Below are 15,750 nucleotides of genomic sequence, written 5' to 3'. Positions count from 1 at the left end.
TGTGGTCAACTTCCAGCAGAGTTGCTTTGGAGCATGGTTCCCAAACTTCGGTCCTCCGGATGTTTTGGACTTCAACTCCCAGTATGCCTGACTGTTGGCCAAACCGGCTAGGGCTTCTGGGAGTTGTTGTCCCAAAATCTGGAAGACCAAAGTTTGGGAAACACTGTTCTAGAGCAGTGGTTCCCAAACTTGTATCTACCAGATATTTTGGACTTTAGCTCCAGGAATTCCTATCTATTGGCCAAGCTGGCTGACTATACGTAGTTTTAAGGGTGATATGCAATTTTAAAGAAATGGAGAGGGGGCAGGACACGCCAAAAAGACTGAGGAACTCCCTCTGAGGGGCACATAATGTTGCATGAAGAGATAAAACTGTCAGACATTCAACATTGCTCCTGATTACGTATTTTTTATTAAATTTATACCCTGTTCCTCCTGCTTTCTGAAAATCAGAGGCAACACAAAACCAAGCAAACCCACAAACAACAAAGATTCCAGGTGAAGCCCCAGTAAGCCACTATTCCAACTTGTTCCTTCCTAAAATGAGGTGCCAAAACTGAACACACTACTCCATGTGAGGCCTGACTACTGGACAGTACAGTAGGACTACTACTTCCTCTGTTGTAGAAGCTACGGTTCCATTAATGGAAGCTAAAATATTATTTGCCCTCTTTGCTGCAGCAGTACGCTGCTGGGGTCATGTTCAGTTTATGACCAATGATAATTCCAAGGTCCTTTTCATGTGTAGCACTGTTGAGCCCTGTTCCCCCCCTCCTGCATTTGGGTTTTGTGACATAAATGTAGAATTTTGCATTTGTCTCTGTTCAATTTCATCCTGTCGATTTCAGCTGATTTCATGGTCTGTCAAGGTCTTTTTGAATTTTTCCAATATGTTAGCTACCTGTCGCAGTTTTGTATCATCCAGAAACTTGATAAAGGTTCCCTTTATCTAAGTTTCAGGATGCATTATAACAAAATTGTATGCAGAGTACTTTGAGAGTAGCAAATGCAAGACCTGAGTGCAAAGTGGCTGTTGGGATTGCTGTGTGGGGGATGGATGGCAAGAGGTGTCTTGTGTTGACCAGCCTCTGCCCCTTTCAAAGCATGTTTCTGATGGCCAAACAGGGCTCAGGTCCTCTCTGCTAAGAAGATAGCATTTTTGGCATTGATGGCAGTTGGTTTTGCTTCCTTGCAAAACAAAGAAATGCATTTTGTGTAGTGTAAGTCCAGTTGTAGCTGTGAGATCCCCCTTTGAATTTCATTGTGAAAGAACTTCAGGGTGGAAACAAATATTGTGTTTTTTTAAAACAAAGACAAAGCCAGTGTTAGGCAGAGCCCTTGGATTGTTGCTCGGATTCCTTTTGTGCCTCCTCCTGCAGATGTTTTCTGCTGAGATTGGCCTCCGATTTCATGGAGCGTCAGCCCCAGAAGACTTGAGGTCCAATTAAGGGAAATAATGCTGAGCAGGTTTAGTGCTACTGACCCTTGCAGTCTGCTGAATCATGGCTGGCATCCACTAATGGCTTGCGGGTTTAGTGAGCCTCTAGCCATTCCTTCATGGCCAAGAGGGTTTAATATTAGGGCACAAAGCCAGTAACATCCTCCTGCTTGTGTTCGACTCAAACTGGTACTGGGAGGCATACTGCCTTGAGGTGGGATGTGGCACAGAGCCAACATGACTGGTGGCCATTGGCATCCTTATTCTTCACAAGCATGTGTAGTCCTCTTTCAAGCCTTTTGCAAAATTATAGCCATAAAATTGCGTGGCTACGAATTCCGTAGTACAGTGATCCCTTGGTATCTGCTGGAGTTTGGTCCCAGGACCTCCCGGAAAACTGTGGATGCTCAAGTCCCATTTATATATAGCGGCATAATAAAATTGTGTCCCTTATATAAAATGGCAAAATCAAGGTTTCCTTTTTGGATTTCTGCTTTTTTTTACATTAAAGATCTTTATTTTCAAAAGGAAATGAGCTCTGAACAAACAGAACAGACAAAACAAGATGAAAGAAACAACTATAAATACTTATAAAAATAAAAATAATACAGTGGGCCCTTGGCATGTGCTGGATTTTGGCTCCAGGAACCCCATGGATACCCAAATCTGGACTGGATGGCCCTTGGGGGTCTCTTCCAAATCTAGGATTCTGTGATTCTATGAATGCAGGATATGGAGAGCCAACTCTGTAACCTTTTGGAGGGTCGCTGTGTTGGCTGTGCAGCAAAATAAAACAAAATCTAAAACTTACAAAACAGTGATATCTTTATTGGGCCAACTATAATGCACATTGGCTTCTTCATCAGGCAAAGATGTTAAAAATCATACAGGGAAAGAAAAGTGATGATGTTAGAGGTGCAGGGCAGCATTTTGTTTCAGATGCTACATCTGTTGTCAGTTATGATGGAGAGATCTCAATGCAGACATAGGACAGTCCCCTTCTTGGCCATGTAGATACTAGAGATAAAACAAACACAGAAAAGGGAGACGATAAAATTGCAACCTGATTAGTAACCGACAGGTAACTTCCTTCGAGATCCAGGCTGTCCCCCTTCCTAGGGAAGGCTAATTGTCCCTTTCTTAGGCAGAGAACATTGAATTTCTTAATGCAACTGCAGTAGAACTGAACCTATCATGGGGTTTTCTTGACAAGATTTACTCAGAGTAGGTTTGCCATTGCCTAACCCTTAAAGCTGAGAGAGTGTGACTTTCCCAACGTCACCCAGCGGGTTTCATGGCCAAGTTGGGAATTAAACACTATTCTCCAGAGTCTCTCAAACCACTATGCTACGCTTGCTCTCCACAGGTTACTTGGCAAGATTTTTTCAAAGGAGGGTTGCAGTTGCCTTCTCCTGAAGCTGAGACAGTGTGACTTGCCAAGAGGGTTTCCACAGTAGAGCAGGGATTTGAACTCTGGCCTCCCGTAGTCCTGTTCCGGCACTGAAACCACTACACCATTCCTTTCCTATATGGAGATTAATCCTCATGTGGCCAAAAGTGTGCATACAATCCTCTCTTTTTCTTAACAAAGGGACAAGGCTGGGTCTGCTGATTTGTAAAATTTTTGCCTGGTCAGTGTATTGAAATGTATTTCTGTACATGCAGAAAATATATCTGTCCGGTCAATGATAGTTTGGCAATTAACTGGTTGTGCAGATAAATCTTCTAACAAGATCTGTGTGCTATACACCTTGTTCTGTTTTTAAAATCCAGCTTAACTCTGTCAAAACTGTTTTACATTAGGGACGTTTTAATAAAATAGCTTATTTAATTGTCATTTAGTTTTTTCCCCCATTAGGTTTTGGCTGTATTTTGCTTTTAATCTATTCTGGAAGCCCTTGTTGGGAGAAAGAAGAGATATAAAGTAAATAAACAAATACATTTATTGGTGGACTGGCAGAAATTCATTGCAAGGAGAAGTTAATTTTTACGGACTACAATCCCCCAAATCCTCCAGCCATCTGGGGATTCTGGGAGCTATAGTCCAAAAAGTGACTTTCTCCAAGCTCTGACAAAAATCTGCTTGTGGCACACTTCACACTTCACACTTTGCAATTGTTTTTCACCCATAATCTGAAGATTGATCTCCATGTAGGAAATTAAGATGTATGAAACAGGTCCTTCTTTCAGGCAAAATCTTCTAATGTGTCAAACAGAGTAATGTAATGCATTAACCAGGAGAGTTTCAGAAGCCGGCTGTCGAACCCAAGCTCTCCATTCTAACCTTGCTCCTTTGTAGTCAACAAGGTGAGGGACACAATCTGGAAGACAGAGCGATTAAATTCCACCTGGCCAGCTAAGCGGCTGACTTTCTGATTTCAATTCCTAGCTCCGGTGCCAAGTGTCAGGCAATTTGTAGGGCAGTCATGGTAGATGGCTGTACGGCAGAAATACAGGTAAAACTTGCCACTGGAGTGCTGTTGAATTCCTTAAGGTGCTCCTTCTAAAGCAGGCAAGGGGAAGGCATGGCCCATGGCCCATCATGCGGCACCAACTATTCATTCATTCATTCATTCATTCATTCATTTAGAGCATTTATACCCCATCCTTCAGCCAAGAGGCTCCCAGAGCAGCTAACAAATTGTTACTGTGACAGTTCCCTGCTCTCAGGTTTATAGCTGGTATAATCTGGGTGGAAGTGGGGTAGGGGATTAAGTTCAGCAGATGCTCCCTGCTCTTCTCTCCCTCAGAGGCCAGAGCAATGGCAGCGGCACATGGAGGGGGGTCTCTCACAAGCCTCTGAGACCAAGCCATGGTGGAACTTGCCTAGTATCTCTTCTCTCCCTCAAAGAATGTGATTTGCCCAAGGAAGCCCAGGGATGGGAGGGTAAAACTTTGGAATGTTTTAAATTTTCTTGTTGTTTAATCCTTTTTTACAGATTGATTAAGTTTTTATGATTGGGGGAGAGTTGGGGTTTTGGGTTTTTAAATTGTAATTTTTAAATTATATGATGTTTCAATTTTATATTGCTGTAATCCGCTTTGATTCCTTTGTGAAAAATCAGAATATAAATAAATACTATTATTATTATTATTAAGACCAGGGCAGTGGTAGATGGCACATGTAGGGGGCTCTTACCAGCCATTGGGACCAAGGTATGATGGAGTTTATCCTGGCTGCTCTTCTCTCCCTCAAAGGCCAGGGCAATGGGGAGATGGAACATGGAGAACCTATCCTTTTGTGGCCCCAAAAGCCACTTTGGAAACTTGAACACCCTCATTTTTAATTTAAAGTAATAGGTCTGATTGTCAGGCAATTTTTTTCCTGCCAAAAACTGCCCTTAGTGCTCCCAAGCTGCCTATAAATTTAGCAGTTTACCTTGCTCACTCTGCAAGAAAAGCTGCAAGAAAAGAAAAGCAGCCTGGAAGTGATGCAACATCACTTTTTGTGTGTCAGGAGGATGCCCTGCTGCATCCTGCATGTGGGAAAGGAGCAGAAATTGCCTCCTGGCCCCAAACAGCTTACCGTTCCTGGAATCCTAAGGGCTGTGGGCTTGTGAGGATCAAAATAATGTGCCTTCCTCTGGGATAGCAGATGTATAAGAGTGTATAAGAGCTCATGTGGTGCTGCCTCTGTCATCCTGACTGAAAAATCAGCCTGCTTAGATAGGGCAGGCAGCATGCTCTGGCCAGCCGCTGGAAGGAACATCTGTCTCCCATTCTGGGGGAAGACCTGCCTTCCAGCTCTGCCCTGATTTCTGGATCTTTGGAACGGGGTCCTGGCCTCTCTCTTGTCTCTCTGCCTGTCTTGGTTTTCCCGGCGAAGGAGTGCTGATTCCTCGGCTTCTTCACTTCTGGGCTGCTAGTTTCCCAGGCAGCTTCTCTCATCTCCCAGTGAATTATGACAGAAAACAGTTGGGGGCCTAGAGATTTCCAAAAATATGGGGGGGGGGGGTGCTCTGTGCATATGTACAAGATGTTCTAGGCACAGTGGCATAGAAATTAAATAAATGGCTGAATAAATAAATGTAAGTTAACAATAGCAGCCCAAGGATCTTCATACGGGAGCCCATATTCAGCCTTGCAACTTCAAGGAGACTACAAATATACATTAGTTAATGCATTCAGAGACAAAGCCATGCTAGTCAGGTCCTTGCCACAAACTCAGATGCCAACTCTGCTCCCAAATCTACTTGAGAAAGGTCATCACAGGACCTAGTCACATCATTCACAATATTATAGGGACATACATTCCCCCATGTACACTGAAGTTATGCTCGATCCCCTTTCCTCCCTCTCACTTACATACACCTATGAATTGGATTTTAATTGTATATTGTAATTAATGTAATGTGGTTTTAATTTTATGTTGTTTTAATAATTTTACTATGTACACCACTTTGATCACTGCGGAAAAGTGGTATAGAAATAAATTATTATTATATTATTATTATTACTTACACTTGCTCTTCTTCCAATGTGGTATATGCAGTTTCTGTCAACAATGCCCTTCAGCTTTCTACACTGGGCAAACAGACCAGTCTCTGCACCAGAAGATAAATGGACATAAATCGTAGAATCATAAGAGTTGGAAGAGACCCCAAGGGCCATCCAGTCCAACCCCTTTCTGCCATACAGGAACTCTCAATTAAAGCATCCCCAACAGATGGCCCTCCAGCCTCTGTTTAAAGACCTCCAAAGAAGGAGACTCCATCACTTTCTGAAGGAGCATTTTCCACTGTCAAACAGCCCTTACTCTCAGGAAGTTCCTCCTAAAGTTGAGATGGGATTTATTTTCCTGGAATTTGAATCCATTGCTCTGTGTCCTATTCTCTGAAGCAGCAGAAAACAAGCTTGCTCCGTCCTCAGTATGACATCCTTTCAAATATTTAAACATGGCTATCATATGCCACCCCTTAACTTTCTCTTCTCCAGGCAAAATTTACTCAGCTCCCTGTGATGCTGCTCATAGGACATGATGGTTTCTAGACCTTGTTGAGTGAGGTATGCCTGCAATAACCCGATTCCATGCATTTGTTATTCAATTACTAATGCAATACACAAAATCTTGATAACCAAACAGAAACACCAGGAGATGTGGAAGGTGTTTGTGGGAAAAAGGGAGTAAACCATTCCTCCTCCCTTCAGCACTGTGTCCCAAGTCTTACTGGAGCAGTTGAACCTATTGAACCATTGATAACCATTGATAGCCTGGCTCTGCCGTCCCCGGTGGGCGACAGATAGTATGTGCATAGTGGTGAAGGGGCAAGGAAAGGTGGAGGAGGGCAAACTGAATTACACATGCGTTTTACCAAACAAATCTTTGGCAGTTTCTTTGCACCCAGCCAAACTCACTTGCCCATAACCTGGGATTGTGCACCTGCGCCTTTAAAAATAGCCTTAAGCAAAATAAGAAAACAGAAGCAATCTGGGCTGGGAGGAAGGAAGAGGGAGTGTTGTCATGGGAGCTTCTGCTTAGTCTTCCCATTCTGTTGTGGCGGGGAGGGGGGCTCCAGCCGTCGGATGAGTTAAAATAAATGAGCCCCCAGCAGCAGCTAATGCTGACCTGCCGGAAATGGTGGGGCCTGCTTAAATGAAGAATAATTAAAGAAATAAATTTCCTTCGTGCCAGCTCCCAAAATTGTTTGGTTCAGCATTAAAGCCATGGGCCTCTGAAGCGGAGAGTGGGGCTGCTGGTCCAGGGGGCTGGGAGGGTGCAGGGAGAGGCGGCTTGTGCCACTGATCGGTGCTAATGTGACCCACTGAAAAAGCACTGTCCCAGTCAAAAGGGGCCCTCTTCTGTACACTAAGGCCACACGCTAAAGAAGTTTGGCAGAATGAATTGCCTTTAGCGGTGCAGGCAACGGCACCTTTGGTAGGTGTGCAGAAAGGCAGTTTAATGAAATGGGTGCACAGATCTGTCTCGCAAAAGGACATGAGGAAGCTGTGGTTGTATGTAGGGAGATAAAGAATGTTCATTAATAGTCTTACCCTTCGCAGGTTGAAAAACTGACAGCCAGCATGAGATGTTTTTGTCTTGTGGGGCTTTGCATCAAATCCTGGCTTCTCCACCAGATACAACATTTTGAGCATCAAATGAAATGCATTGATATAGAATAGGGGACACTTGGCTTAACAAGACTACATATGAAAGGGATGTAGAAGTCCTAGTAGACCACAAGCTGATCATGTGTCAAAGAGTGTGATGTGACAGCAAGAAAGGCCAATGTGATTTTAGACTGCATCAATAGAAATAGAGTGTCTGGATCAAGGGAAGTAATGGTACCACTCTATTCTGCTTTGGTGAGGCCTAACCTAGAATAATCCTGTGTCCAGTTCTGGGCACCACAATTCAAAAAGGATGTTGACAAGTTAGAGCAGGTCTAGAGGAGGGCGACAGAAATGGTGAAAGGTCTGGAAACCACCAAGCCCTAAGAGGAGTGACTTATGGAGCTGGGAATGTTCAGCCTGAAGAAGAGAAGGTTAAGAGGTCATATGATAACCCTGTTTAAGTATTTGAAGGGGTGTCATATTGAAGATGGAGCAACCTTGTTTTCTGCTGCTCCAGAGAACAGGACACAGAGCAATGGATGCAAGATATGGGAAAAGAGATTCCATCTCAACATTAGGAAGAACTTCCTGAGGGTAAGAGCTGTTTGACAGTGGACCACACTCCCTCAGAGGCTGGTGGAGTCTCCTTCTTTGGAGGTCTTTAAACAGAGGCTGGATAGCCCTCTGTCAGGGATACTTTGCTTGTGAGTTCCTGCATGGCAGAATGGGGTTGGACTGGATGGCCCTTGGGGACTCTTCCAACTCTATGCTTCTATGATTCTATGAAATACAGTGCTTTCACATATGTAGGTTAAGTCTCCCTTATCTGAAATGCTTGGGACCAGAAGTCTTTGGATATACGATGTTTTAAAAAAAAATTTGGCTGTACCAAAAGAGAATGAACTTCTATCAAACTGTTTTAAATATTCAATTCCTTCAACACAGGATTTAGTTTGGATCAGTGCTATTGATGTAAATCTTCACTTACTTCATTCTTGCGTGTGTGGACAAGTTCATTTAGTAAACAGTGGTAATGACTCCAGTTGACACTTCGCTGTCACTGCTTGTTTGCGCTAAAGGATCCTGCATTTTGGGGAGGGGGGTTAATGTGTTTGCAGGCCTTTCCCACCTCCATGGTGGCTTCTCTGAAGCTGTCTTAAAAATACACAAGCTTCAATAATGCATGTAGATACAAATGTCTGGAGTAGCAGGATGTAGAGAAAAGGGGCACAATTTGACAAACAATACCAAGTTTTTGTTTTGATTTTGATTTTGGACTCAGAAATTGTTCCCTGGGCATGTTTTGCCTTTGCCTTAGATGGGAGTGATCATGTCCTCCTGGAGTTTGTTATACAGTGGAAAGGAGAAGCCAGGCATACACACATAGGACTTTTTGCTTCACTGCTTAAGGCATGAAGTGCTTCCTCAAATAAAAATATCTTTTTTCCAAGGAAATGAGGGAAAGGGGCAAACCTAATCTCCTGTGGCAGAAAGTTGCGCAGCCTAGGAGCAGTCACCAAGAAGGCCCTCTGCTTTGTCCACACCCAAACATACCTTTGGATTTCAGGAGGGAACAAGCTTTTTTTCTGCTGCTCTGGAGACTTGGACCCAGAATAGTGGATGCAAGCTATAGGAAAAGAGATTCCACCTCAACATTAGGAGGAACGTCCTGACAGTAAGAGCTGTTTGACAGAAGAATACATTCCTTTGGGGAGTGAAGAAGTCTCCTTCTTTGAGGTCTTTAAACAGAGGCTGGATGGCCATCTGTCAGGGATGCTTTGATTGAGAGTTCCTGTATGGCAGAATGGGGTTGGACTGGATGGCCCTTGGGGTCTCTTCCAGCTGTAGGATTCTAGGATTCTGTGATATCTCTGAAAGTGGTGGGACCAAGAGAAAGCCCTCTCCTTAGCATCTTAAAAGTGAGGCTACATCTTCACTGCAGACATAATGCAGTTTGACACCACTTTAACTGCCATGGTTCTTTGCTATGGAATTCTGGGATTTGTAGTTTGATGAGATCTTTAGCCTTCTCTGTCAGAGAGCTCTGGTGCCACAATAAACTACAAACTCCAGGATTCCATAACATGGAGGTATGTTCTCCCTACATAATCCACCCCGCACTCTTGGAACATTTGGGAAGTTCTTACTAGAATATTATAATACAAGGCTAATGACAACTTCACATAAGGCATTTACTGCCATGGCCCCAAGATTATGGAATGACCCACCGGAAGAGATCCGTCTCATTACTACCTTAGAGGCCTTTAAGAAGGCACTCAAAACGGATCTCTTCCAGCGGGCTTGAATTCCATATAAAAAGGTTATGAGGACTGCTCTTCCTTGACTCTGATTGTTGGCTAATGGACGAATTGTAATTTTTAGAGAACTAACAGGAATTCTTGGTAAATTCAGGGTTAGTATTTTATTGTATTGATTGTAAATTGTACTGTGTGTCTTTTTAAGGTTGTAATCCTGCCTCGATCCGTGGGAGAGGCGGGAAATATAAATAAACTATATTATTATTATTATTATTATTATTATTATTATTATTATTATTACAGTTAAAGCAGTGCCAGTGCAGTTTAAGGCAGGCTTGTTTGGAGATATAGTCTTGCATGCTCTTTATGCGTGACTGCAGCAGTGAAATAGCAGCATGCCCCCTAACTTGGATGGCACATCAGCTGGGTGTTGTGGTTGATTTTAAAATAAATCCATACAACAGCAGCTCCTCTCTCCTCCCGCCCACAGAAAGGGTGCTGGGTGTACGGATGCATCCTCTGCGTCCCACTCCAGCAGCTCCTGGCCTCCTCTGGCGAAGCGCGTCGCCGCTCAAGAGCCGCCGCATCCCTCCGGAGGGAGCAGGAACTGTCATGTTCATTAAATGCATGATTATGGCGGTGATTAATAGCAGATCTTCTTCAAACCTCACTACTCTTCTTGTAGTCTTTTCAGAAAGAATTTGTGGGGCTTTGTGGAGCCCTGACAGCATCGCAGCCTCTTCCAGCCATGCACATGCACTCTCCAATTCAGATGCACAGTGCCCTGCCCTTTGCATTTATGCTCCCTGGGCACATAAGAGATTTTCTATGTAAAAGAGCTTGTTTTTAAATGTACTCATTAGAGGTAAATTTCCTCTACAGCCAACTAGTGTGTTGGGCACTGCCTTTCCCCACTATACCTGTGTTCCTTTTCATCTTTGTTCCTTCAGGGTCCCTGTGCTCCATTACAACCCAAATAGGAGCTCATCTGGCCAGGAGATCCCCTCACCTCTTTCTCAGGCCTTCAAAAGCCCCAGGAAAGAGTCCCCCTGGAATACTGGAAAGAATACCATCATTTACTGTCCTCAGCTTGGGATACAAATTTTAAAACGTTGGTGTTTCCCTGGGCCTTACTTCTTTCGCAGAAAATTTGGAACCAGAGGCGGAAACATAGAAAGAAAATAGGGATGGGTTCCTACAATACAAAAAAGAAGAGCAGTTGAACATATATGTGCATACCTTTTATTCAAAACTAATATGCGTACATGACAGAAACAACCAAGTCAGGTAAACTGGGCATTTTCAGCTGTCTAGAGAGCATTTAAAATGTGTCCTGGGATGACTTCTTATTTCACCAGCTTCCACATTTCTTATGATTTCTATTTTGGTGTCCAGACTTCTGAGTCTGTACTGTTTTTTAACATGTATGGGGGGAGCTGGTGAGGCAGCAGGTCTATCTGCCCTTTCTTTTTCCATTCACATATGCTTGGTAAGGGGAAGCTGCTGTTTACCTTGCCTTTTGCAGGCAGGTGAATGCAGCTAGAGTAGAATTCCAATCTTTGTTGGAACTAATAGGAATGTGTAATTCAGTATTAGTATTTTATAGATTGTGTTTTGGATTGTATTGTATTATTTTAATGTTGTAATCCCACCTCAATCCTTGGGAGATGTGGGAAATATAAATAAAACTTATTATTTATCAACTCAGGCTTTATTGCACTGTTTACTGCGGACTCGCTGCTGCAAACCAACACTGTATGTCTGTTTCTCCAGCCCTTCTTCACCGCCCTCCCAGTGTAAATGCTCCTTAAAAAACCTTTGCAGTGAGACTGAGGATGAGGAAAAAGGGCAGGCTTAAAAAGTCCTTGTAAACAGGAACTTCTTTATCAGAGGCTTTGCTAACTGAGCTGCTGGGGGTCCAGGGGCCTTTCAGGAGCTTGCTTGGGTCCCAAGGGCCATATAGGGGTCTCAGAATGGCCACCTGTAACCCACAGGTTGCGTGTTTTTCTTTCCTGCATTATGAAATTGCAGAACAGAGACCTTGATCCATTAAGGCGTCTTACAGGGCTCAATGAGGTGAAGGGGGCTCATGCAACAGCCTGAAAGTGCCCCAGGCCATGCGCCATTCCTTTTTATGGGGCTCACCTAGAAGAAGCTCTCGTCTCTCTCGCCCCAAGACAGTCCTGCAGCCAACAACGAAAGAGTACCTTAAACGGGATCATTCCAGTGGAGGTAAATAATTAGGTTGTTTTTATGAAAACGAAAACCCAGCTATGAAGCTGTTTGGCTTCCAGCTATTGATCTATCGGCTTCTGTTTCATTAGCTAAAAATTCTAGCTATTCATTTTTCTAAGCCAAGCGAAAGGGGAAGAATGGCTATAATTCTCTTTATTTCTCAGGATGCAAGAGCTGAAGAGACATTCTGGAGCTCACAGCAGAGGAGAGTTTAAGCCTTGTGCTCACAGTGGATTTTATTTAGTTTTGTGGGGTCCTCTCCCAGTAGAGGGATGTCAGGCCGCCCCTGCTCTTGGAAGTCGAGGAGCCAACAACTCGTTCTTTGATCCAAGATGTTATATTGATTGTCCCAGTCAGGGTTTCCTTCCCCCAGGCTTGTCCAAGCAGGGCCTATTCCATAGTCTTTTGCCTTTCTTCCTCGAAAAAGCAAAACCCCTCTCTTAAGTCTTCTCTTTGGGACTCCAAAGTCTCTTAGATCCAACTCCCCATAGTTTCTGTTACCTCTGGATTTGCTGAGTACAGTGATGACTCCTGGGTCCCCCTTGCTGGCTGAGCCATCTGTTGTACTCTCTGATGTGGCTTCTGGCCTGGCGGTCCCAGGAAGAGTTCTTGGCCTGGGGGTCTCCCAGACTGGCCAGTTTGCTTGCAGATCCAAGCTGGCTCTTCCCCACTTTCTGCTTGTTTCTCCCTCCGTATCAAGTCAGCTCATAGAACCATAGAATCCAAGAGCTGGAAGAGACCCCAAGGGTCATCCAATCCAACCCCCTTCTGCCATGCAGGAAGACACGATCAAAGCACTATCTGTGACAGATGGTCATCCAGTCTCTGTTTAAACCACCCCCCCCCCCAAAGAAGGAGATCCATCATACTTGGAGTCAGCACATTCCACTGTTGAACAGTTCTTACCATGAGGAAATTCTTCTTAATGTTTAGGGCAGAATCCATGCAAAATTTTCACCTTTGTGTTATTGTCTAAACCAGGATCCCCAGCTGTTGGGAAAACCATCTTTCAGCTGGGAAATGAAAAATGGTGAATATTCATAGAATCATAGAGTTGGAAGAGACCACAAGGGCCATCCAGTCCAATCCTCTGTCATGCAGGGAATCTCAATCAAATCATCCCTGACAGATGGCCATCCAGCCTCTGTTTAAAGACCTCCAAAGAAGGAGACTCCACTAATAATAATAATAATAATAATAATAATAATAATAATAATAATTTGTTTTATTCTCTCTGCCTCTGGCATAGCCAGGAGCAAGGGGAATAGCAGCCTGGCAACCTCTGGAAGGCCAGAGGCGGCTGTCCTCTTCATTACAATAAGGGAACATGGAGGAGGCAGCACCTGATGGATTTTAAATCATGGAATTCTTCATCTTCTTCATTTCTCCTCCGCAAAGTAATTTTGCAGTAGAAGACGAAGCACTTTCTAGCACTTTCTGCTTTCTGGGAACATTTTTACACCTTTTCCATCTCCCATTGTCGATTTGCATGCTAGTACCGCTTTCCAAGCAAGCTAGTTTTATGTGCTTCTTTTTTAACATTGGAAAGTGTATTTTTGTTGGCCCTATGTATCTTCATATTTTCTCTATCCATAGATTCAACCATCCACAGTTTGAAATTATTAAGAAAAAAAATACAAAGTCCAACAAGCAAACCTTGATTTTGCCATTTTATATCAAGGACACCATTTTATTACACCGCTGTATATAATGGGACTAGAGCATCCACGAGTTTTGGTGTGTGTGTGTGTGTGTCTTGAAACCAAACCCCAGCAGATATCAAGGGCTCACTGTACTTGTCAAAGGTTCCTGACTGTTTCCTACAAGAATCCCACAAAAAGACCCATCTTTGTAGAAGGTTTGGTTTCTAGAACAGTGTGCTCCAAACAGAAAAATATGAGCTGACAAGCTGTCCCCTCCTCTAGTTTTTTGTGGGTTTTTTGGGCTAAGGGGCCATGTTCTAGAAGAGTTTCTTCCTGACGTTTCTCCAGCATCTGTGGCTGGCATTCTCTGAAGATGCCAGCCACATATGCTGACGTAACGTCAGGAAGAAACTCTTCTAGAACATGGCCCCTTAGCCCGAAAAAGCCACAAAAAACTATGGATGCCGGCCATGAAAGCTTTCGACTTTTGTCCCCTCCTCTCTTTACCTGGGCACTATGCCTCTCCTCTTGGTCTTTTATTTTAATTTAATTTTTAGTTTTTAGTTTGAGCCTTCCAGGTGTTTTGCAGTGACTAGCTGCTTTCATTTTTGCCCCGTGGCTGGATTCACTTGATGCCTCTGATACACAGTCTCTTGCGCCACCAGCTCCTGGGATGCCATCATGCAAACACTTTATTTGCACATGGAACAGATGGGGCTGTGGCGTCACCAGCGGGCCGTATGACAGCCCGGGCAAAGGGAGTGCTCATTGACATGCTATCAAATTCCTCTCACTCACTGAGGAACACACCGGAGTTGGCAGGTGAGCGACAGAATGACGCTCTTCCCACCTGGATCGCTCTGCCATCCGTTTCAGCTGATGGTGCCGGGCCAGAGTCAGAACTCCCATCATGCCAGGTGTAAAGAAGTAACAGGCCCATGAAAGCCTCTTTTTCCAAGAAATGAGTCTATCATAGGCATTTCAGTTGCTTGCACCATGCCTCGTCCAAGGTTTAATTGCTTTCAAACTTTTGTATGATGTTCACTTTTAATTGTGTTTGTTTTAACTGTTGCAAGACAGGGCTTGCAAAAGTTACCTTTTGAGACGACACTTGGTGGTTGGGTAGCATGCAAACATGACATATTGGTCTCTGAAAGCTTCTTCTTTTCTCTTTGTAGCCTTGGCAAGAATCTGGTGCCCATTTTTTCCCTGTCTCCCCTATAGTCGAGATACGAATTCCATAAAGAAATACCTCCAAGAACAGTACATTTGATGGTTCTCAAATGCTGTCGTTCCAGTGGGCCTTTGCCAAATGCTGGCACCCAGGTGCAGGGCATCACTGGAAAGCGGTGCATTTTGGAGATGCCGTCTTAAGTACCTAGTCTCATTTATTTTGCTCCCCAGCCAGGCGTGTGACAGTTTCTTCCCTTAACTTGTATGCTTGCTTTGTGTGTGAGGAGGCATCATCAGCAACACCTCGGCGTGCTGGGGAAGAGCTTATTTACCCTGTGTGAACTTGACACAATGCCTTCCCCCTCCGTTCATCAACTGGAGACTGAACTCCTTGCAAATTCCACCTCTGAATGAGCTCTAATTAGCATCTGATTTGCTTCTTTTTTCTCTCTCCTTGAACAGGGAGACTGGATTCTGCAAACAGCTCCTTCAGCTATTTTTCACCCAGCTGCCCGAGCCGATCCACTCCAAGTCGCTACATTGCAAGGTTGGTGTTCTCCCTCTGGTTCCTACTGTGAAAAGAATGGTGCTTGGATCTTCCTGGCATGCCTGGCTCTGAGTTCATTGCTAACCTCCGAAAGCTTTCTTGCCTCTTTTGGACTTCAACTCCTAGATGTCTCGGCAAGCATGGCTGCCTTGCAGAATGACCAAGGTGTAAGACACTTACAAAAGTCCTGGAAATTTTGTTTCTCAAATTGGATCCTTCAGGTATTTGGGACTTCAGCTCCCCAGATTCTTAGCCATGAGCCATGCTGGCCGAGGTATCTAGTAGTTGAAATCCAAAATACTTGGATGCAAAGGGATCATGTAGCACCTTTTAGACTAACTGAAAGAATGAACTAGTAGCGTGAGCTGTAGTAGACTTGAGTTTACTTCCTCAGATGCACGGAGT

At 44.0% G+C, this 15,750-nt stretch overlaps 1 protein-coding gene across 3 annotated transcripts in view; it reads left to right on the top strand.

Moving 5' to 3' along the window:
* Positions 1-15,750, top strand: part of ZC3H3 (zinc finger CCCH-type containing 3) — a 321,156-nt gene that overhangs the window by 224,289 nt on the left and 81,117 nt on the right. For all 3 annotated transcript variants that reach the window (XM_089518124.1, XM_089518123.1, XM_089518125.1), the window contains exon 6: positions 15,261-15,345. In XM_089518124.1, the coding sequence (XP_089374250.1) occupies positions 15,261-15,345 (85 nt within the window). The remainder of the gene's footprint in view (positions 1-15,260; positions 15,346-15,750) is intronic.

The sequence above is a fragment of the Sceloporus occidentalis genome, unplaced genomic scaffold (assembly GCF_023333645.1).
Source record: "Sceloporus occidentalis isolate IW3139 unplaced genomic scaffold, rSceOcc1.0.p SCAF_3, whole genome shotgun sequence".
NCBI classification, from domain to species: Eukaryota; Metazoa; Chordata; class Lepidosauria; order Squamata; family Phrynosomatidae; genus Sceloporus; species Sceloporus occidentalis.
The sequence above is the reverse complement of the archived record's forward strand: the minus strand, read 5'-3'. Positions and strand labels throughout refer to the sequence as shown.